Below are 23,476 nucleotides of genomic sequence, written 5' to 3' on the forward strand. Positions count from 1 at the left end.
TGTTGAATCTGTATTAGAGAACACATCAAAGGCCATCGGGGGAGTGGTGCCCAGGTGCAAAGAGCAAACATGTATGTCAAATATATTATTTAGTTCATTTTTTTTTATTCAAAACATCAAAGTTGTATTCTTATTTCTTCATTTTCTACATTTTCATGACTAAAAATAGGCGAGGATGGTCGAGCTGAGGAATGCACCGGTTCCAGAGGGGAGTGAGCCAGTTTTAGATGACGACATCTGCAGGAAGGTTCTTGGGGAACGTGCGGGAGGCTAGTTGAATGGACTTGGCAGTGGATACATTGCCCTAACATTGTCATCTACTTCGATCGCGGTATCTCGTGCTGAGCTTGAGCGAGCACGTAGGGAAGCTTAATCTCAAATAGGGGGTATAGTTCTCTGGATGTAGACAATGGAAATGGAGAACCAGTAGCTTAAAGAAGAGGCGTTCACCTGGAAAGCGAAGGTCTCCACCGTTGTAGCGGAGATGGAAGTTATGAAGAACTAGAAAGCATAGATGGAACAAATATTGCGCGGATCTCATCCAGATGATGCGGGTCACTCCTCCTCTCATTAGAAGTTATACTCAATATGCAGTAGGAAAATTTGTGTAGGGAGTTTTGAAATTGAGTTGGTCTAAATTACACAATGTAATTATGCAATTATATTTTTATATTTTATTATATGTATCGTGTATGCAATGAATTAATAGATCCAATTTATGTAGGAATTCATGTATCAATATTTTTATTGTTAGAATAGAACAACAAAAAAAAACTTAGTAAACTTAGTTGAATTTAACAACCCAAGTGTCCAATTTGGGCATACGAGGTCCAAACCGAGCTTGGTCAGTCCCGACACATCCGTCTCATCGAACTGGACGTGCCAGATCTAACGGTGCCAAAACACTCCGTGCCAATTGAAAATTACATGCTTAGAGGCAAACTAAGTACACATAGTTGAACTTAACCGCCCAATTGTCCAATTTGGGCATACGAGGTCCAAATCGAGCTTTGTCAGTCCTGACACGTTCGTCACATTGAATTGGACGTGCCGAATCTGATGATCCCAAAAAACTCTTCCTCAAGAGCTTTTTCCCCACTTATAAGCGAAGTTATAATAGAAAAAAACTTAGTGAACTTAGTTGAATTTAACAACCAAAGTGTCCAAATCGGGCATACAGGGTCCAAACCAAGCTCGGTTAGTCCTGACACGTCCCTCACACCGAACTGGACATGTTGGATCTGACGGTGCTCAAAAAATCCATTCCAATTGAAAATTACACGCTTAGAGGCGAACTTAGTACACTTAGTTGAATTTAACCACCTAAGTGTCCAATTCGGGCTAATGAAGTCCAAACCGAGCTAGGTCAATCCCAGCACATCCATCACATCGAATTGGATATGCCGAATCTGATAGACCCCAAAAACTCCTCCCTGAGAGCTTTTTCCCCACTTAGAAGCGAAGTTATAATAGAAAAAAACATTGTAAACTTAATTCATTTTGACCACCCAAGAGTCCAAATCGGGCATACGAGATCCAAGCTAAGTTCGGTCAGTCCCGACATGTCTATCACATCAAACTAGACGTGCCGGATTTGACAGTGCCAAAAAACTCCATACCAATTGAAAATTACACGCTTAGAGGCGAATTTAGTACATTTAGTTGAATTTAACCACCCAAGTGTCCAATTTGGGCATATGAGGTCCAAAGAAGCTCGATCAGAACCGACACATCCGTCACATCGAACTGGATGTGCTGGATTAGACATTCCCTAAAAAATCCATGCCAATTGAAAATTATACGCTTAGAGGCGAACTTAGTACACTTAATTGAATTTAACTACCCAAGTGTCCAATTCGGGCATATGAGGTCCAAACTGAGCTCGGCCAGTCCCGACACGCCCGTCACATCTCGAATGGAATGTTTCGGATTTGACTATGCCCAAAAACTCCATTCCAATTGAAAATTACATGCTTAGAGGCGAACTTAGTACACTTATTTTAATTTAACCACCCAAATTTCCAATTCGGGCATATAAGGTCCAAACCGAGCTTAGTTAGTCCCGACATGTTTATCACATCAAACAGGATGTACCGGATCTGACAATCCCCAAAAACTCCTCCTTGAGAGCTTTTTCCCTGTTTAGAAGTGAAGTTATAATGGAAAAAAACTTTGTAAACTCAGTTCATTTTAACCACCCAAGCGTCCAAATTGGGCATAGGAACTCCAAACCGAGCTCAGTCCATCCAGAAACGTCCGTCACATCAAACTAGACATGCCTGATCTGACAGTCCCAAAAAGCGAAGTTATAATATAAAAAAACTTAATAAACTTAATAAATTTTAACCACCCAAGTATCGAAATAAGGCATACGAGGTCCAAACCGAGCACGGTCAGTCCCTACACATCCATCACATCGAATTTGACGTGTCGGATTTGACGGTGCCCAAAAAATCCTTGCCAGTTAAAAATTACATGCTTAGAGGCGAACTTAGTATACTTAGTTTAGTTTAATCACCCAAGTGTCCAATTTGGGCATATGAGGTCCAAACTGGTCTTGGTTAGTCTCAACGCGTCCATCACATCAAACTAAACATGCTGGATCAGTCGGTACTAAAAAACTCCTCCCTGAGAGCTTTTTCCCCACTGAGAAGCGATGTTATAATAGAAAAATCCTTCATAAAATTAGTTAATTTTAATCGACCAAGTGTCCTAATCGGCCATACGAGGTCCAAACCGAGTTTGATTAGTCCTAACATGTCCGTCACATTGAACTGGATGTGGCGAATCTGACGGTGCCCAAAAATCCCGTACCAATCTAAAATTACACGCTTAGAGGCGAACTAAGTACACTAACCTGAATTTAACAACCCAAGTGTCCAATTCAGGCATACAAGGTCCAAGTCAAGTTCAGTCCAACTCGACATGTCTGTCACATCGAAATAGACATGCCATATGACAGTCCCAAGAAGCAAAGTTATAATATAAAATAACTTACTAAACTTAATTTATTTTAACCACCCAAGTCTCCAAATTGGGCATACAAGGTCCAAACCAAGCTCGGTCAGTCCGAACACGTCCATCACATTCAATAGGAAGTGTCGGATATGGTGCTCCCCAAAAAATTCATGCATATTGAAAATTATACGCTTAGAGGTGAACTTAGTACACTTAGTTGAATTTAACCACCCAAGTGTCCAATTTAGGCATATGAGGTCCAAACTGAGTTCAGTTAGTCCTGACATGTCCGAAACATCGAACTGGATGTGTCGAATTTGACCGTCCCCAAAAACTTCTCCCTGAGATCTTTTCCCCTGCTTAGAAGCGAAATTATAATAGAAAAAAACTTCGTAAACTTTGTACATTTAAACCACTCAAGTGTCCAAATCAGGCATACAAGGTCCAAACCAAACTCGGTTAGTCCCAACACGTCCATCACATCGAACTAGACGTGCTTGATCAAACGGTTCCCAAAAACTCCATGCAAATTGAAAATTATACACTTAGAGGTGAACCACCCAAGTGTCCAATTCAAGCATATGAGGTCCAAACCGAGTTTGGTTAGTCCTGATACATCTGGCACATCGAATTAGATGTATCGAATATGACTGTCCCTAAAAACTTCTCCCTAGGAGCTTTTTCCCTTCTTAGTAGCGAAATTATAAAAGAAAAAAACTTCATAAACTTTGTTCATTTTAACGACCCAAGTCTCCAAATTATAATTGAAAAAAATTTCGTAAACTTAGTTCATTTTAATTGGCATCAAACTGGACGTGTCAAATCTAATGGTCCAAACGGAGCTCGGTCAGTCTCGAAACATCCGTCACATCGAATTGGACATCTCAAATATAATGGTCCCTAAAAACTCCACCCCAAGAGTTTTTTCCCCACTTAGAAGTGAAGTTAAAGTAGAAAAAAAAATAGTAAACTTAGTTCATTTTAACCACCCAAGTGTCCAAATCGAGCATACGAGGTCCAAACCGAGCTCGGCCAATCCCAACACATCCATCACATCGAATTGGACATACCAGATCTAACGGTGCCCAAAAACTCCATGCCAATTGAAAATTACACACTTAGAGGCGAACTTAGTGCACTTAGTTTAATTTAACCACCCAAGTGTCAAATTTGGGCATACGAGGTCCAAACCAAGCTTGATCTATCCCAACACATCCATCACATCAAACTTGACATGTCGGATCTGAAGGTTCCCAAAAAATCCTCCTCTAGAGATTTTTCCCCACTTAGAAATGAAGTTATAATAGAAACAAAACTCAATAAACTTTGTTCATTTTAACCACCTAGGTGTCCAAATTGGGCATACGAGGTCAAAAACTTCTCCCGGAGAGTATTTTCCCCACTTAGAAGTGAAATTATAATTGAAAAAAAATTTCATAAACCTCGTTCATTTTAATTGGCATCAAATATGACATGTCAGATCTAACGGTCCAAACGGAGCTCAGTCAGTCTCGACACATCCGTCACATAGAACTAGACATGTCAGATCTAACGGTCCCTAAAAACTCCACCCCAAGAGCTTTTTCCTCACTTAGAAGCGAAGTTAAAGTAGAAAAAAAATAGTAAACTTAGTTCATTTTAACCACCCAAGTGTCCAAATCGGGCATATGAGGTCCAAACTGAGCTTAGCTAATCCCGACACATCCATCGCATCGAATTGGACATACTAAATCTAACGGTGCCCAATAAATCCATGCCAATTGAAAATTACACACTTAGAGGAGAACTTAGTACACTTTGTTTAATTTAACCACCCAAGTGTCCAATTTGGGCATATAAGGTCCAAACCAAGCTTGACTTGTCCCGATATGTCCATCACATCAAACTTGACATGTCGGATCAGAAGGTTCCCTAAAACTCCTCCTCGAGAGCTATTTCCCCACTTAGAAATGAAGTTATAATAGAAAAAAAATTTCAATAAACTTTGTTCATTTTAACCACCTAGGTGTCCAAATCGGGCATACGAGGCCCAAACTAAGTTCGATCGGTGTCGACACGTCTGTCACATCGAACTGGACGTGCTGGATTAGACGGTCTCAAAAAATACAGTGCAAATTTAAAATTATATGCTTAGAGACAAACTTAGTACACTTAGTTCAATTTAACCATCCAAGTGTCAAATTTGTGCATAGGAGAACCAAACCGAACTCTGTCAGTCCCGACACGTCCATCACATCAAACTGGAAATGCCAGACTTGACGGTCCCCAAAAACTCGTCCCCAGAGCTTTTTCCCCACTTAAAAGTGAAGTTATATTAGAAAAAAAAAAAAAAAACTTAGCAAACATAGTTCATTTTAACCAGCCAAGTGTCCAATCGGGCATACGAGATCCAAACCGAGCTCGGCCAGTCCCGACACATCCGTCACATTGAACTGAACGTGATGGATTTTACGGTGCCCAAAAACTCCATGTCAATCTAGTGCAAATAAATTAACTTAATTTAAATGTACAGCGGAAATTAGATAGCACAATTAAATTAACCAATCATGCACGAGAAAGTTGTAAATAAAGATGAAACCTAGAAATGTTATCGAGGTTTAGCAAACTACCTACATCCCCACCTTGGCTAACAAGCACAAAGATTACCACTATAAGGCTCAATTAACGATTGGAGCGACACCTAAACAATCAAGTGAATTAGCACATGGCAGACCTCAACCTTTACAGACAATCCTTACCGAGCCGGATTACTGCCCTCTTAGGCCACGCCTGGAATACAATAGTATTTCTCAATCAAATTTGCGTACAACAGATATGCTTCACAACTAAGAAGATTATGTGCCAATGTAATCAATCACAAGCATATCCACAATATAGAATATGTAAGCTCAGTGATGTGAATATTTGTGCAAACAACACTCAACAAGATGTTATCACGAGAATGTTCAAGAGTGTTCTAAACAAGCTAAGTCTTTGAAACAAGTTATATTAAATCTCAATAACAAATCAAGGTTTCAAAGATGCAAATCAAATACTCAAACTAACTTAAAGGATTTACTTTAATGAAATATGCACAAGAGTAGTTTGAAAATATTTTAACTTGTAGAAAATATTTTTGCACAACAAAATCAAAGCTATATGACACTCGCAATAACAATGCAAATATCCAAAAGCTTGTTAGTTTATCACAACACTAGATTTATAATATTGAAATCTATGGGATAAACTTAACTAAAACTCTCCAAGAATAACTCCAACAATCAAACAAGAATAGTGGGAGTATTAGTAATATCTAGTAATCACAAGCACACTCAATAAGCTCTCACAATATGAAGATGTATCAAGGGAATGAATTTTGAGAGTATTTGGGCAATATGAGCTTTTGGAAGTAGAGAGGATTTTCACTTAATGATTTTTTCTAATCTACTAATCCACACAAATGAACTCATATTTATAGACCAAGGATAAATTATGACCATTTAGGGCATATAGGGTATTATTAGGAAAGTTTTAAAACAATTTAGCAAAGTTAACCTCGTTTAAAAACATTTTAAAACTTCTGATTATGAATGATATTTGAGCATTAGTGTTGGGACCTAAGGTCTTACTAAGGTCTTACTGAGTTTACAGTATGTCCTATATGCATGACATGCAAGTAATTATTACAGACCTTATATCCTACTTATTGTTTAGACCCATATTACATAAAATAAATTTGCAATATGAAACAAATTTTCAGGATCTTCATGCTTTCATGTGTCATTACTTGATCTACTAAGATGAACCTGCGCATATACTTGAAAGCCATCAAATACTAGAGTATTTGTCATTATCAAAATTGGGTGTGACCAATAAGGTCAACATTCTCTCCCTTTTTGATGATGACAAATACATTGTGCAAAAAATAGGTATAGCCTTAGAAGGCTCCCCCTAACAATATGCATAAAGTAAAACTTCTAAATAATTTTCCATTTAAGTTCAATTCAACTCAATTTTCAAGTCAACCCAATCATTGCTAAACCCAATTTTTTGCCTCCTTATCCATCTCCCCCTTTTGGCAACAGCAAAAAGGGCTATGAAACTAATAGCCTTAAGCAATGGGTATAAATCATTAGTATACAAGCAAAGTTTGGAAATTTTAAAAATTTCTATAGCATGCCGTTTGAAAATAGGACATTTCCCAACAAAAAAAAAAAAAAACTGTAAAAAAATGACTTGTTTTGAGTTTTTAAGATCTGACAGTTTATCCACAACTACTCAACTAAAACAGTTCCAGTATGATCAATACATAACACATAAATACAATCATCATCATACAGTAGATAAAATATAACCAATTCCATAAAGTCCAAGCTAATGAAAGATACCAATGAATTGTTATATTAATTGTTGGACCTTGAAATTATTAGAAAGCTCCCCTTAAGTTTATGCAAACTATGAAATATCTAAGAAGCATCTCTACTATGCATGAGACCTAATTAACATCTAATTTGTATGAACCTATCTTCTAGAAGTGGTTTAGTGAAAATGTCAGCCCATTAATCATTTGGCATACAAACTTAAGTGCCACATCCCCTTTTTGCATATGATCGCGAAGGAAATGATGTCTAATATCAACGTGTTTAGTTCGTGAATGTGAGATAGGATTCTTTGAAATGTTGATTGCACTAGTATTATCACATTTAATCAGTATTGTATTGTAGTGCAACCCAAAATCCATGAGTTGTTGTTTCATATAAAGAGTTTGAGCACAACAACTTCCACCCACGATATATTTTGCTTCGGCTGTTGATAAGGCAACTGAGTTTTGTTTCTTGGAGAACCAAGAAATGAGAGATTGTCTTAAATAGTGACAAGTACCGCTAGTAATTTTCCTATCAATCTTACTACCGGCAAAGTCAGCATTAGTATAACTCAAAATCTCAAAGGTAGTATGCTTAGGATACCATAAGCCTAACTCTATGATTCCAACTAGATACCTAAGGATTTGTTTAATAGCTAATAGATGAGATTCCTTAGGAGCAGCCTGAAACCTAACACATATGCACACACTAAACATAATATCAGGCGACTAGCAGTGAAATATAGAAGACTTCCAATCATGTAATGATATAATTTCACATCAACAGGGATTCCTTGCTCATCTTTGTCAAGTTTGATGGAAGAACTCATATGAGTACCAATAATTTTACTATCTTCCAAATTAAATTTCTTTAGCAAGTCCCTGACATATTTAGATTGACATATAAAAGTTCTATATTTAGCTTGTTTAATTTGTAGCCCTAAAAAGAAACTAAGTTCACTCATCATGCTCATTTCAAATTTACTTTGCATGCATTTGGAAAACTCATTACATAGCTCATCATTAGTGGCTCCAAAAATGATGTCATCAACATAAATTTGAACGATAAGCATATCATCATTTTTGGATTTGATGAAAAGTGTAGTGTCAATCTTGCCATGGGTAAACTCATTTTCTAGTAGAAACCCACTAAGACTCTCATACCAAGCTTTACGAGTTTGCTTCAATCCATACAAGGCTTTGGACAACCGGTGTACATGATCTGGATATTTATGATTTTCAAAATCAAGTGGTTGTTCTACATACATTTCTTCATTAATATAACCATTTAGAAAAGTGCTTTGAACATCCATTTGAATTAATTTGAAGTTTTTAAATGCGGCATAAGCAAGTAGCATATGTATGGTTTCCATCCTAGCAACTGGAGCATAGGTTTCATCAAAATCAATTCCCTTTTCTTGATTATAACCCAAGGCAACAAATCTAACCTTATTCCTGGTTACTACCCCATTCTCATCTTTCTTATTTCTATATACCTATTTGGTTCCTATAATTGTATGATCATTAGGTCTAGGAACTAGGGTCCACACTTTGCTTCTTTCAAATTGATTAAGTTCTTCTTGCATGGACTTTACCCAAGACTCATCCTCTATTCTTTCTTTAATATTTTTAGGTTCTTCTTGGGACAAGAAAGCCAAATGACTCATTAGGTTCTTCAAGGAAGATCTTCTGGCTACACCACGGGATGGTTCACCTATGATTTGATCTATAGGATGGTTTCTAATAAATTTCCAATCTCTAGATTTTCATTTTCATTATCTTCAGATGATTTATCATTTATTTTTGAATTTTCACTTGCATTGTTTTCAATAGATAACTTGTTTAAGAATTTTATAATGTCAATATCGTCTTCATCATCTTTCTTAGAAAATGGATTAGATTCATCAAATACTACATGGATAGATTCAATGACAATCAATGTTCTTTTATTGAAAACTTTATATGCTTTACTATTAAGAGCATAGCCTAGGAAAATGCCTTCATCAGATTTAGAATCAAATTTTCCTAGATGTTCATTATCCCTAAGCATGAAGCATTTACAACCAAAAAAATGAAAATAGGAAATATTAGGTCTATGGTTGTTCCACAATTCATAAGCGGTTTTATTAAGTGACGGTCTAATCAACACCCTATTCATGACATAACATGCAGTATTTGTAACAACCTGCTTATTTACTCATATAATAAAAGCAAAATAAATAAATTAGTCAACCCGAACCGTGGGTATCGAGGACACCTGTCAAACATAGCGGAAACCTAAGTAGGAGTAAATTTAAATCACATTTTCGTAACCATAAAATCCAAACACGAGAGTTAACTACATTCCCAAATATTTGTGTTTATATACAATCTCCCAAAAATTCCAAAAGAAACCTAGGATCTTACAACAAAAATCTCCTGATCCTAGATCAGAACTTACCCTCCTAGCAAGGAAGCTAAACTCACTCAGCGGCGACCCTGACTCGCCGGTCTCTCCGAGTTTCCTGAAAATCATTTAATATTTGGGGTGAGACACCTCTCAATAAGGGTAGATAAATTAAAATCAGCTGTGTAGCAACATGAATATTTAATGTTGTAATACATATACCATACATTTCACATACCATAAACATATAATTTCATACTTTCAAGTAATTATACTAATCATGTGTTATCTAATGTAATCTATAACACTAAAAACTGCCCAGGATGTATAGTTAGCTGATGTTATGTATTACCCCCCATGACGGGTTGTGCAGCCCGAAGGCGGGACCCGACAATGGTTGGCCTACCACTGCCAAGTCAAAAAAGTCTGTAAGTACGATGAGCCCACCACACCCTGGTCCGAACTGCCAGGTGGACATTTACACTATACACCGAAAGCCACATCGACTATCCATCTCCCACCCCCTCGTGGGGTGGTTAGCACAAATCTGGTCATAGATATCTGATTTGTAAGCTATGGTATCGTGCTCCTGAAACTGTACTAAACTAACATCTGGGTTCTAATAACATATAGTACATAATCAAATATCGTTTATCGTAAATCAAATAATAGCATTTTCTGAATTCTACTTTAACATAATATTTATGGCCTCGCGCTGAAAACATGAATAAATACGGCCTCACGGCAAACATCAATTACAGCCTTGCGCCGAACATATCATATATTTTGAAATCATAATTTACTATGTTTATCATGTTATTCCTGAAAATATCTATCAACATGCTTTATATTGTAAATCTAACTTAACATGGTATATTATATACATAAAATAATATTCATGCCACACGAATTAAATGAAACCATAAATTCCATTCTGAAAACACATTTCCTGTACAATTGTAGTATTTTCCCAAACTTGCATTTTCTCAATTACACTCATATATAGTCACATGCTTTTTGAAAATTTTTCTACTATTAAATAATAGTGATTTCAATGAAAAATAACTGTTTTAATTTATCCCCTTACCTGGCAACTGAAATGCCCCAATGAATTCCTGGACTCACACTCGTAGGATTTCCTGATCAATACCCTGAAAATGAAAACTCTCAGTACTAAACTTCAGTATTTACTTGAGTACATCAATTCCTTCAACTGTGGAAAGACCAGATTTCGAATAAAAAGCCTTACCTCAACTCAGGGATGAATTCCAACTTGCTTCCACCAATGATCTACTTCGGCAGATTTGGAGGAAACTTCCCCAGGAGCGTCGTGGTGGCCTCAGATTGTCGATCCGGCGAATGACAGAGCTAAAATCGAAGATAAAGGAGAGAGAAACTGTAGGGAGAGAGAGAGAGAAGGAGTGATTTCTATTTTTCTGCATTAAAATAGGATTTTCAGCTATTTATAAGGCTGGATTCATCGACGAGACACATCACCTCGTCGACGAGTCCTGTAGAAAGTTCGTCGACGAACCTGCACCGTCGTTGATGAATTTCAGACTTCCAAAAATCCTCTCTTGGTATCATCTTGTCAACGAAAATTGGCTTCGTCGATGAGGCCCTCTTATATCCTCGTCGATGAATCCCCTGTGTTCGCCGACGAGGACCTGACAAATTTCCTTGGTTATTTCTCCCAAAATGCAATGTCGTCAACGAAAGTCTTCTGTCTCCTTCTGTTTCTATTTCCATTTCCCTTCCTCTCTATTTAAATACCATTTTTATTATTCGGGTCATTACAATATTTATGGCCTCAGCCCAAAAATATTTAGGTAGCTTATGCTCATTCAACCTAGTCCTACCCATTTCTTGTAATGACCTATTCTTTCTTTCTACCACACCATTTTGTTGAGGGGTCCTAGGTGCAAAAAAGTTATGTGATATTCCCTCTAGGTTGCAATAATTTTCTATCCCATCATTTTTAAATTCAGTGCCTCTATCACTTCTTATGTGAGTTATCTCATAGCTTTTTTCAATTTGAATTCTTCTGCAAAGCTTAGTATACTGTTCACATGATTCATTTTTATGTGAGAGAAATAGCACCCATGTGAACCTAAAATAATCATCAACAATCACAAAGGCATATAATTTTCCTCCTAGGCTTTGCACTGAGTTAGGACCAAATAAGTCTAAGTGAAGCATTTCAAGTGGTCTAGTGGTAGATATGAATTTCTTTTTCTTAAAACTTGATTTTTTTTGTTTACCCATTTGACATGCATCACAAACTCTATCTTTCACACATGGTGTTTTAGGCAAGCCTTTCACTAAATCTTTTATTACTAGTTTCGACAATAAGTCCATACTAGCGCGTCCTAATTGCCTATGCCATAACCAACTGGCTTCATTTATTACAGAAAAACAAGTTACTTGTTGTTAAGCTAAGTTATCAAAAGTATTAGTATATACATTTTCATGGAAATCTACAGTAAAAAGAACTTTATGATTTGATTTACATTTAACAATGCAATGACACCTTGTATCCTTTATCACACAATTGACCAATGCTCAGCAGATTATGCTTCAAGCCATCAACTAACAAAACATTATCAATGAATGGAGAGGGATCCTTACCGACCTTACCTACGCCAATGATGTGTCCCTTTGCATTGTCTCTAAACATCACGTACCCTCCATCCTTGGGAGTGATTGACGCAAATTTTGCCTTGTCGCCAGTCATGTGCCGTGAGCACCCACTATCAAAGCTATGTAACACTTGCAATAACAATGCAAATATCCTAAAGCTTGTTAGTTTATCCCAACACTAGATTTATAATATTGAAATCTTTGGGATAAACTTAACTAAAACTCCCCAAGAATAACTCAAACAATCAAACAAGAATAGTGGGAGTATTAGTAATATCTAGTATCACAAGCACACTCAATAAGCTCTCACAATATCAAGATGTATCAAGGGAATGAATTTTGAGAGTACTTGGGCAATATGAGCTTTTGGAAGTAGAGAGGATTTTCACTTAATGATTTTTGCTAATCACTTCTAATCCACACAAATGAACTCATATTTATAGACCAAGGCTAAATTGTAACGACTACTAATCTAATCATATAATAAAACATATTTAATAATAAGGTCAACTCGAGCCCAAGGGTAACAGGGGCACATCTGACATTCACAACGAAAACCTAAGCAGCAATAAATGTAAATCACATTCTCATAACCAAAAAATACATAATACTAGAGTTAATTATAATCCAAAACACTGTGTTTATATACAATCTCCCAAAAATAAAAAAAAAATAACTCTAGGATCTAACATCAAAATCTCCTCATCCTGCTCAAACTTACCCTCCTAACGGAGTAGCACAACAAACTCAATGGCAGCCTCAATCCACCGGTCTTTCTGGGTTTCCTGAATATATTTATATAAGCTTTGCGGTGAGACACTTCTTAGTAAGGGAAAATAAATTAAATACAGTTGTGTGGCAACATGAATATTTTATGTATTTATACATATAAAGTACATTTTATATACCTGAAAATATTCATCATAACATACTGAATAATCATATACTTTCGTATTTCCTAATAAATCATACAGTTCATAAAATGTCTAATATAGCTGATAATACTGAAAATTTACCCAGAATGTATTGCTAGCTAATCTCATGTATTACCCCCCATGACGAGTTGTGCAGCTCGAAGGTGGGACACGACAATGGCTAACCAACCACTGCCAAGTTAAAAATGTCTGTAAGTATGATGAGCCGGCCACACCCTGGTCCGGACTGCCAGGTGGACGTCTACGACTTTACACTGAAAGCCACATCGACTATCCATCTCGCACCCCCTTGTGGGGCGGTTCGCACAAGTTTGAATATAGTAATTTGATCTATATAGCTATGGTATCGTGCTCTTGTAACTGAACTGAACTATCACTCGGGTTTTGATAATATATAATACATGATAATATACAGTTTACCATAAATAGATTGATAGAATTTTCTGTAATAACATAATACATATGACCTTGCGCTGATTACTTTCATATTTGTGGCCTTACGCCAAAATCATACATATACATATGGCCTTGCGCCAAAATCATACGTCATACACGGCCTTGCGCCGGCTATCAATTACGGCCTTGCGCCGAACATTTCGTACATATCATTCTGAGTAAATAATTCATTTATCATGTATTTTGAAACCATAATGTACTGCATTATTTCACAATTCTTGAAAACATACTTTATTCATAAAATTGACATATCTTAACACTTCCCCCGTAAAATAATATTCATGCCACACATTGCTGTATAAAATCATACATTATATTCTAAAATCATAATTTCTGGAATTACATACATATATATATATATATATATGTATATATGCATTTCAACATAATAACAGTATTTTCCCAATTATGCATTTTCTCCATAATATACAAATATAATACATGCTTTCCTGAAAATTAATTTGCCGATAAATAATAATAATTTTACATGAAAAATAACTGCTTTAGTTTATTTCCTTATCAGAAACTGAAAAGAAACCCCCTAAAATGCACTCATCCTACACCCGCAGGGTTCCCCGTTCAACACCCTGAAAATGACAACTCTCATAACTAAACTTCAGTATTTTTCCATGAATAACATTTCCTATAACTACGGTAAGACCAAATTTTGTATAAAAAGTCTTATCTTAAACTAGGGATGAATTTCAACTCAGTCTCACCAACGATCTGCTCCGGCGGACTTGGAAAGAACTTCCCCAGGAGCGTCGTGGTGGCCTCAGATCGTCGATCCGGTGAGAAACAGGGCTAGAATCGAAGAGAGAAGAGAGAGAAACCGTAGAGGAGAGAAAGAGGGTAAAAAAACTGACTTTTAGGCTATTTATACTATGGGCTTCCTCGATGAGCCACGTCACCTCGTCGATGAGGCCAAAAGGCAATTCGTCGACGAACTCTCCCCTTCGTCGAAAAAATTCAGAGTCGTCCAAACATCCTCTCGGTATCTTCTCATTGACGAGACGCACCCTCATTAATAAGCCCAAAGTGCAACGTCATCGACGAACGCTCTGCTGCCTCCTTCTGTTACTGTTCCCTCTCCCTTTATTATTTAAATACCATTATTCTTTGGGTCATTATATAAATTATGACCATTTAGGGCATGTAGGGTATTATTAGGAAAGTTTTAAAACAATTTAGCAAAGTTAACCCCATTTAAAAATATTTTAACCTCAATAAATATTAAGTAACCCGAGAAGTTTTAGGTGGTTGAACTTAAGTTCGGTCGCCTAAACATACTTAGCCAATAATTTATTTTAAAATGGTTCGGGTGCCCGAAATTTGATTCGGTTGGCTGAACCAAAGTCAGAGACATTGGCGCACGACTCAGGTGCCCAGTGCAAAGTTCGGTTAACCAAATTGACCAATTCAGTCACTCAAGGTTTGATTTGAACTGAGAATTTTGGCAGCCCGAGTAGGTGAGAAGTCCTTTTCTAAGGGTTCGGTTGCTCAAGGGCAATGCATTCATTCTTGGTTCGGCGGCCCGAACCTAAGTCAAACTGCTGACTTTCCAGCAGTTCAGGCACCCGAGAAGTTTTGAATTCTTGGGGTTCGGTCATCCGACCTCACTCATTTTATGCTTATGGTGTTCAATTCAACTCCTTTTTATGTACCTGATTATGATTGATATTTGTGCATAAGTGTTGGGACCTAAGTGTTAACTTTGGTGCAATCCCAAGAGGGGGGTGAATTGGATATTTAAAATATATCGCCTAGGTTAAACCAGATAAACAGTATTACTTAACCTAGGGTTTGTTTATGCAAATGTAAACCTAATCATTCACAATATAACATACACGTGCAGTAAGTAAATTGCAGAAATGAAAGTGAACAAGCACGATATGTTATCGAGGTTTGGCCAACAGTGCCTACGTCCCCGTCTCTAACTCGCAAGTCAGAGGATTCCACTAATAGCTCACTTAAGGGTGGAGCGGCACCGTTTACAACCAGGTCAAATTAACACAGGGCTGACCTCAACCTTAACCAGGTCAATTAGCGGGGCTGACCTCAACTTACACGCCTTAACAGGACGACGCACCTAGCTTTCCTAACCGGGTCTAAGCCAATCCAGGACTATTCCAGGGCTAGTCTCCCTCTTCAGGCCCGTGCCTAGAAATACAACAGTATTGAAATATAATCAAATGGTACAGTGATTGTGCTTTCGTGTAAAGCAGATGTGTACCCAGTTATGCACAGTATAATCAATATACTACCAAAAGATAGGATTTGATAAGCTCGAAGTAGTCTAAGTGTTTACTCTCAAATATTTATGCAAATATAACAATCAGTGCGTGAGAGTGTAAATGGTATGATCTTTGCGTCAAAATAATATTTCAGTCACAATGCACAAACAAAGATCACAAGCACACTTCAAATATCTCAACAAATAATATTTCTCAATATAACCACAAGAAATATTCAAAGATGGTTTGCAAAAATATTTATTTGATCTTTGTATTAAGAAAATATTCTCAAGCAAAAAGTATAGTAACAAAGATCTTTAGCACGCAAGCAAATATCTCAAAATATTTTTCTCAAGATAAATCACAAGAGATATTTGAAAAAGGATTTGTAAAATATTTTTCACAACCAAAACTCAATATGAATTCTTGAGTATTGCAATGAAAATGCAAAACTCAGAAGCCCAAGGGAGTTTTCCTATGGAAGGCTTATTTATGAAGCCCCCTAGGAGAACTTGTAGCTTACTCTCTATGAAATATAGATCACAAATAAAACAACCAAAAGAGAGTATAAGCTAGATGAGATAAGCACAAGAATACTCTTACAATGAGGTATTTGCAATATAAATGAGTAAGAGTAGGAGTTTAAAGCTTGAATATGAAATATGGGCTTTTTGAGATTGAGAGGATTTTGACTAATTATATTTGCTAATCTCTAACTAATTATTCCAAATGAGGGGGTATATATAGACTACCCTTAAAATATAACCGTTAAGGACACATATGGGATTAGTAGGAAAGTTTTATTATATTTTAACCAAGTTAACCCCGTTTAAAAATATTAACCATGGTAAAAATTAAGGGGCAACCCGAGAGGTCCGGTCGACCAGAATTATTTCGGTCGACCAGGACTCAAATGGTTCGGTCGACCAGGAGGATTTTGAACTGAAGGCTCGGTCGACCAGAATATGTGTCAAGGGCAATTTTCTAGGTTCGGTCGACTAGGAGAAAAATGAACTAAATGGTCGGTCGACCGGGATAGGCGATTTTTCAAATTTGCGCGGTTCGGTCGACCAGGAGGATTTTGAACTAAATGGTTCGGTCGATCAAACCGTTGGGGCATCTCCCGAGGACCCTCGGTCGACCAGGTAGTTGGAGTACAAAAAGTGGTCGGTTGACCGGGAGGTCAAAATGTTGACTCCTAGGTGGTTCGGTCGACTGGGGTCAAATGAACTGTAAGGGCTCGGTCAACTGGACCATGGTCAACATGTTGACCAGGACCGGTTTCGGTCGACCGGACCGTGGTCAACATGTTGACCCGGACCGATTTCGATCGACCAGGAGGAATGACCTATGTGGGTCGGTCAACCGAAAGTACAAAACTTGTACATTTTGGCTCTTTTTCAAGCATGCAATTACTTAAGTCAAATATTTAAACATGTGTATGCATGAGTGAGTGTCCTAGGGTCAATTCTAGGCCTTTTTCAAGAAACCGAAAAAATTCGATGTCGGTCAATGTTCCCTAAAGTCCATCTATGGTCTTGAGCTTATCGATCCTTCCATGCAGGTAAGGCATTAATTATTACAGACCATGTTCTCCTAATTACTATTACAGACCCAAATGAATGATTAAATTACAATACAACATAAATAAGGTCTTCAGGTCTTCACTTCGTGTGTCGTGTGCGTGCACCATAGGATACGTTTGATCGGTCCTACACACAAACTCATCAAACCATTAAATACTAGAGTATTTGTCATAATCAAAATAGGGTATGACCCAGAGGGTCAACACTAAGGTCTTACTAAGGTCTTACTGAGCTTAGAGTATAACCTATATGCATGGCATGCAAGTAATTATTGCAGACCATATATCCTACTTACTATTACAAATCTATATTACATAAAATGAATTTACAATATGAAACAAATTTCCAGGATCTTCATGCTTTCATGTGCCATTTCTTGATCTGCTACGATGAACCTGCACATACACTTGAAAGCCATCAAACACTAGAGTATTTGTCATTATTAAAACTAGGTGTGACCAATAAGGTCAACAAGTTTTAAATTATACGCTTAGATGGGAAATTAGTACACTTAGTTGAATTTAACCACCAAAGTGTCCAATTCAGGTATACGACGTCCAAACCGAGCTCGGTCAGTCGCGACACATCCATCACATTGAACTAGACATGTTGGTTCTGATGATCCCCAAAAACATCTCCCTAAGAGGTTTTCCCCACATAGAAGCAAAGTTATAATAGAAAAAAAAAATTTCATAAACTTTGTTCATTTTAACCACCCAAGTGTCCAAATCGGGCATACGAGTTCCAAACCAACCTCAGTCAGTCCCGACTCGTCTGCCACATCGAACTAGATGTGCAGGATCAGACGGTCCCCAAAATCTTGATGCCAATTCAAAATTACATGCTTTGTGGAGAGCTTAGTACACTTAGTTTAATTTAAACACCCAAGTGTCCAAATCAGGCATACGAGGTCCAAACTAAGCTTGGTCAGTCCCGACATGTTTATCATATCAAATTGGACGTGCCGGATCTGACGGTCCCCAAAAAATCCACCTTGAGAGCTTTTTCCCATGTAGAAGCAAATTATAATGGAAAAAAACTTAGAAAACTTAGTTCATTTTAACCACCCAAGTGTCCAAATTGGGCATACAATGTCCAAACTTAGCTCAGTCCATCCAGACACGTTTGTCACATTGAACTAGACGTGCCATATTTGACGGTCCCAAGAAGCGAAGTTATAATATAAAAGAACTTAGTAAACATAGTTAGTTTTAACCACCCAAGTGTCCAAATCAGGCATACGAGGTCCAAACCGAGTTCAGTCAGTCCCTACATGTCCATCACATCGAATTGGATGTGTCGGATTTTACGGTGTCCAAAAAATCCATGCCAGCTAAAAATTACACACATAGAGGTGAACTTAGTATACTTAGTTTAGTTTAACCACCGAAGTTTCCAATTCAGGCATACGAGGTCCACGCGAGCATGGTCAATCTCGATACGTCCATCACATCAAACTAGATGTGCAGGATCGAATGATCCTAAAAAGCTCCTCCCCGAGAGCTTTTTCCCCACTTAGAAGCGAAGTTATAATAGAAAAAAACTTCGTAAAATTAGTTCATTAAAACCAACCAAGTGTCCAAATCATGCATACAAGGTCCAAACCAAGTTTGATTAGTCCTAACACGTCTCTCACATCGAACTAGATGTGGCGGATCTGATTGTGCCCAAAAAATCCATACCAATTGAAAATTACATGCTTAGAGGTAAAATAAGTACACATAGTTGAATTTAACAACCCAAGTGTCCAATTCAGGCATACGAGGTCCAAACCGAGCTCAGTCCATCCCAACACGTCTGTCACATCAAACTAGACATGCCAGATCTGACGGACCCAAGAAGCAAAGTTATAATATATAAAAACTTAGTAAACTTAGTTCATTTTAACCACCCAAGTCTCCAAATTGGGCATACGAGGTCCAAACCGAGCTCGGTCAGTCCTAACACATCTGTCACATTTAATAGGACGTGCTGGATATGGCGCTCCCCAAAAACTTCATGCATATTGAAAACTATACTCTTAGAGTTGAACTTAGTACACTTAGTTGAATTTAACCACCCAGGTGTCCAATTTGGGCATATGAAGTCCAAACCGAGTTCAGTTAGTCCCGACATGTCCGACACATCAAACTGGATGTGCCGAATTTGACCGTCCCCAAAAACTTCTCCCCGAGATCTTTTTCCCCCGCTTAGAAGCGAAATTATAATAGAAAAAAAACTGTGTAAACTTTGTTCATTTTAACCACCCAAGTGTCCAAATTGGGCATACAAGGTCCAAACCAAACTCGGTTAGTCTCGAAATATCCATTACATCAAACTGGATGTGTTAGATCTGACAGTTCCCAAAAACCCCCAGCCATTTGAAAATTATAGGCTTAGAAGCAAACTTAGTACACATAGTCGAATTTAACCACCAAAGTGTCCAATTCAGGTATATGAGGTCCAAACCGAGTTTGGCTAGTCTCGACACGTGTTGCACATTGAACTGGATGCGTCGGATATGACCGTCCCACAAAACTTCTCCCTGAGAGCTTTTTCCCCACTTAGAAGCGAAATTACAGTAGAAAAAAACTATATAAACTTTGTTCATTTTAACCACCCAAGTATACAAATCGGGCATATAAGGTCCAAACCGAGCTCGGTTAGTCCTGACACGTCCATCACATCAAACAGGATATGCCGAATCTCACGGTGCCCAAAAACTCCATGCCAATTGAAAATTATATGCCTAGAGGCGAACTTAGTACACTTAGTTGAATTAAACCACCCAAGTAACCAATTAGGGCATACGAGGTTCAAACCAAGCTCGGTTAGTCCCAACATGTCCATCACTAGGAACTTGATGTGTCGGATCTGATGGCCCTCGAAAACTCCTCCCCAAGAGTTTTTTTGCCACATAGAAGCGAAGTTATAATAGAAAAAAATTTCCTAAAATTAGTTCATTTTTTCCACCCAAGTGTCCAAATCGGGCATACGAGGTCCAAATCGAGCTCGGTCAGTCCTAACTCGTCCGTCACATCGAACAAGTGCTGGATCAGATGGTCCCAAAAAACTCCATGCCAATTGAAAATTACAAGCTTAGCAGAAAACTTAGCACACTTAGTTTAATTTAACCACACAAGTGCCAATTCGGGCATATGAGGTCCAAACCGAGGTTGGTTAGTCCCAACACGTCCATCACATGGAACTGGACCTGCTAAAGCTTACGGTCCTCAAAAACTCCTCCCCCCACCCCCCCCCCCCCGAGAGCATTTTCCCACTTAAAAACGAAGTTATAATAGAAAAAAACTTAGCAAACTTAGTTCATTCTAACCACCCAAGTGTCCAAATTGATCATACGAGGTCCAAACCTTGCTCTGTCAGTCCCAACACGTCCATCACTTCGAACAAGACATGACGGATTTTACAGTCCCTAAAAACTCCATGCCAATTACAATCTATAAACATAAAGGTGAACTTAGTACAATTAGTTGAATTTAGCCACCCAAATGTGGTTCAGGCATACGAGGTCCAAACTGAGTTCAGTTGTCTGAACACGTCTGTGACATCGAACTAGACGTGTCGGATCTAACGGTGCCCAAAAAATCCTCCCCCATAGCTTTTTCCCCTATTAGAAGTGAAGTTATAATAGAAAAAAACTTCATAAACTTTGCTTATTTTAACCACCCAAGTGTCCAAATTGGGCATACGAGGTCCAAATCAAGTTCGATCATTCTCGACACATTCGTGACGATAAACTAGACGTGTCGGATCTAACGATGCCCAAAAAATCCATGCCAATTGAAAATTACACACTTAGGGGTGAACTTAGTACACTTAGTTTAATTTAAGCACCCAAGTGTCCAATTCAGGCATACGAGGTCCAAACTGAGATCGGTCATCCGAACACGTCCATCATATCGAACTAGATGTGTCAGATCTGACGATCCCCAAAAACTCCTCCCCGAGAGGTTTTTCCCCATTTATAAGCGAACTTATAATATAAAAAAAACTTAGTACACTTAGTTCATTTTAACCACTCAAATGGTCAAAATGATGCATATGAGGTCCAAACTGAGCTCAATTAGTCTTGAAACGCCCGTCGCATTGAACAGGATATGCTGGATCTGACGGCCCCCAAAAACACCATGCCAATTAAAAATTATATTCTTAGAGCCAAACTTAGTACACTTAGTTGAATTTAACCACCCAAGTGTACAATTAGGCCATACAAGGTCCAAACCGAGCTCAGTCAGTCCCGATACGTCCGCCAAAGCGAACTGGACGTGCAGGATCTAATGGTAACCAAAAAATTCTCCCAAAGAGTTTTTTCCCCTCTTAGAAGAAAAATTATAATAGAAAAAAAATTAGTAAACTTAGTTCATTTTAACCACCCAAGTGTCCAAATCGTACATACGATGTCCAACCCAAGCTCAGTTAGTCCCGACACATCCATGATGATGAACTGGATATGCTATATCTGATGGTTCCCAAAAACTTCATGCCAATTGAAAATTACACGCTTAGAGGAGAAATTAGCACACCTAGATGAATTTAACCACCCAAGTGTCCAATTTAGGTATATGAGGTCCAAACGGAGCTCGGCTAGTTCCGACACGACCGTCATATCGAACTAGACGTGTAAGATCTGACAGTCCCTAAAAACTCCACCTTAAGAGCTTTTTACCCACTTAGAAGCAAAATTAAAATAGGAAAAAAAAAATAGTAAACTTAGTTCATTTTAACCACCCAAGTGTCCAAATCGGGCATACGAGGTCCAAATTGAGCTCGACTGATCCCGACACATCCATCACATCGAATTGGACATGTCAGATCTAACGATGCCCAAAAAATTGATGCCAATTGAAAATTACACACTTAGAGGTGAACTTAGTACACTTAGTTTAGTTTAACCACCCAAGTGTCCAATTCGGGCATACGAGGTCCAAACCAAGCTTGATCTGTCCCGAAAAGTCCATCACATCAAACTTAACTTATTGGATTTGAAGGTCCCCAAAAACTCCTCCTCGAGAGCCTTTTCCCCATATAGAAATAAAGTTAAAATAGAAGAAAGAAACTCAGTAAACTTATTTCTTTTTAACCACCTAAGTGTCCAAACCGGGCATACGAGGTCCAAACTGAGTTCGGTCAGTCTCGATACGTCTTTCACATTGAAATGGATGTGCTACATTAGACGGTCCCCAAAAACACCATATGAATTTAAAATTATATGCTTAGAGGAGAACTTAGTGCACTTAGTTCAATTTAACCATCCAAGTGTCCAATTCATGCATAGGAGAACCAAACCGAACTCGGTCAGTCCCGACGCATCCATCACATCGACCTGGACATGCTAGACTTGACGGTCCCGAAAAACTCATCCCCGAAGATTTTTCCCCACTTAAAAGCGAAGTTATAATAGAAAAAAAAATTAGCAAACTTAGCTCATTTCAACCACCCAAGTGTCTAAATTAGGCATACGAGATCCAAACCAAGCTCGGTCAATCCCGACAGATTTGTCACATCGAACTGAACGTGGTGAATCTGGCGGTGCCCAAAAGCTCCATGTCAATTAAAAATTATATGCTTAGAGGCAAACTTGGTATACTTAGTTGAATTTAACCACTTAAGTGTCCAATTCGAGCATACGAGGTCCAAACCGACCTCTGTCAGTCCCAACACATCTGTCACATCGAACTGGATGTGCTAGATCTGACGGTCCCCAAAAACGCCATGCCAATTGTAAATTAAATGATTAGATGCAAAATTAGCACACTTAGTTGAATTTAACCACCCAAGTGTCCAATTCAGGTATACGAGGTCCAAACCGAGCTCGGTCAGTCCCGACACATCCATCACATCGAACTGGACGTGTTGGATCTGACGGTCCCCAAAAACTTCTCCTCGAGAGGTTTTTCCGCACCTAGAAGTAAAGTTATAATAGAAAAAAACTTCGTAAA

The 23,476-nt window shown here is 38.1% G+C and overlaps 1 protein-coding gene across 1 annotated transcript in view; it reads right to left on the reverse strand.

Annotated features, from left to right (window-relative positions):
* Positions 1-375: 375 nt before the first annotated feature.
* Positions 376-23,476, reverse strand: part of LOC131163414 (flocculation protein FLO11-like) — a 121,863-nt gene continuing 98,762 nt past the window's right edge. Inside the window, exon 4 of the mRNA XM_058120004.1 lies at positions 376-501. Coding sequence (XP_057975987.1) covers positions 376-501 — 126 coding nt within the window. The remainder of the gene's footprint in view (positions 502-23,476) is intronic.

The sequence above is a fragment of the Malania oleifera genome, chromosome 9, assembly GCF_029873635.1.
Source record: "Malania oleifera isolate guangnan ecotype guangnan chromosome 9, ASM2987363v1, whole genome shotgun sequence".
NCBI lineage: Eukaryota > Viridiplantae > Streptophyta > Magnoliopsida > Santalales > Ximeniaceae > Malania > Malania oleifera.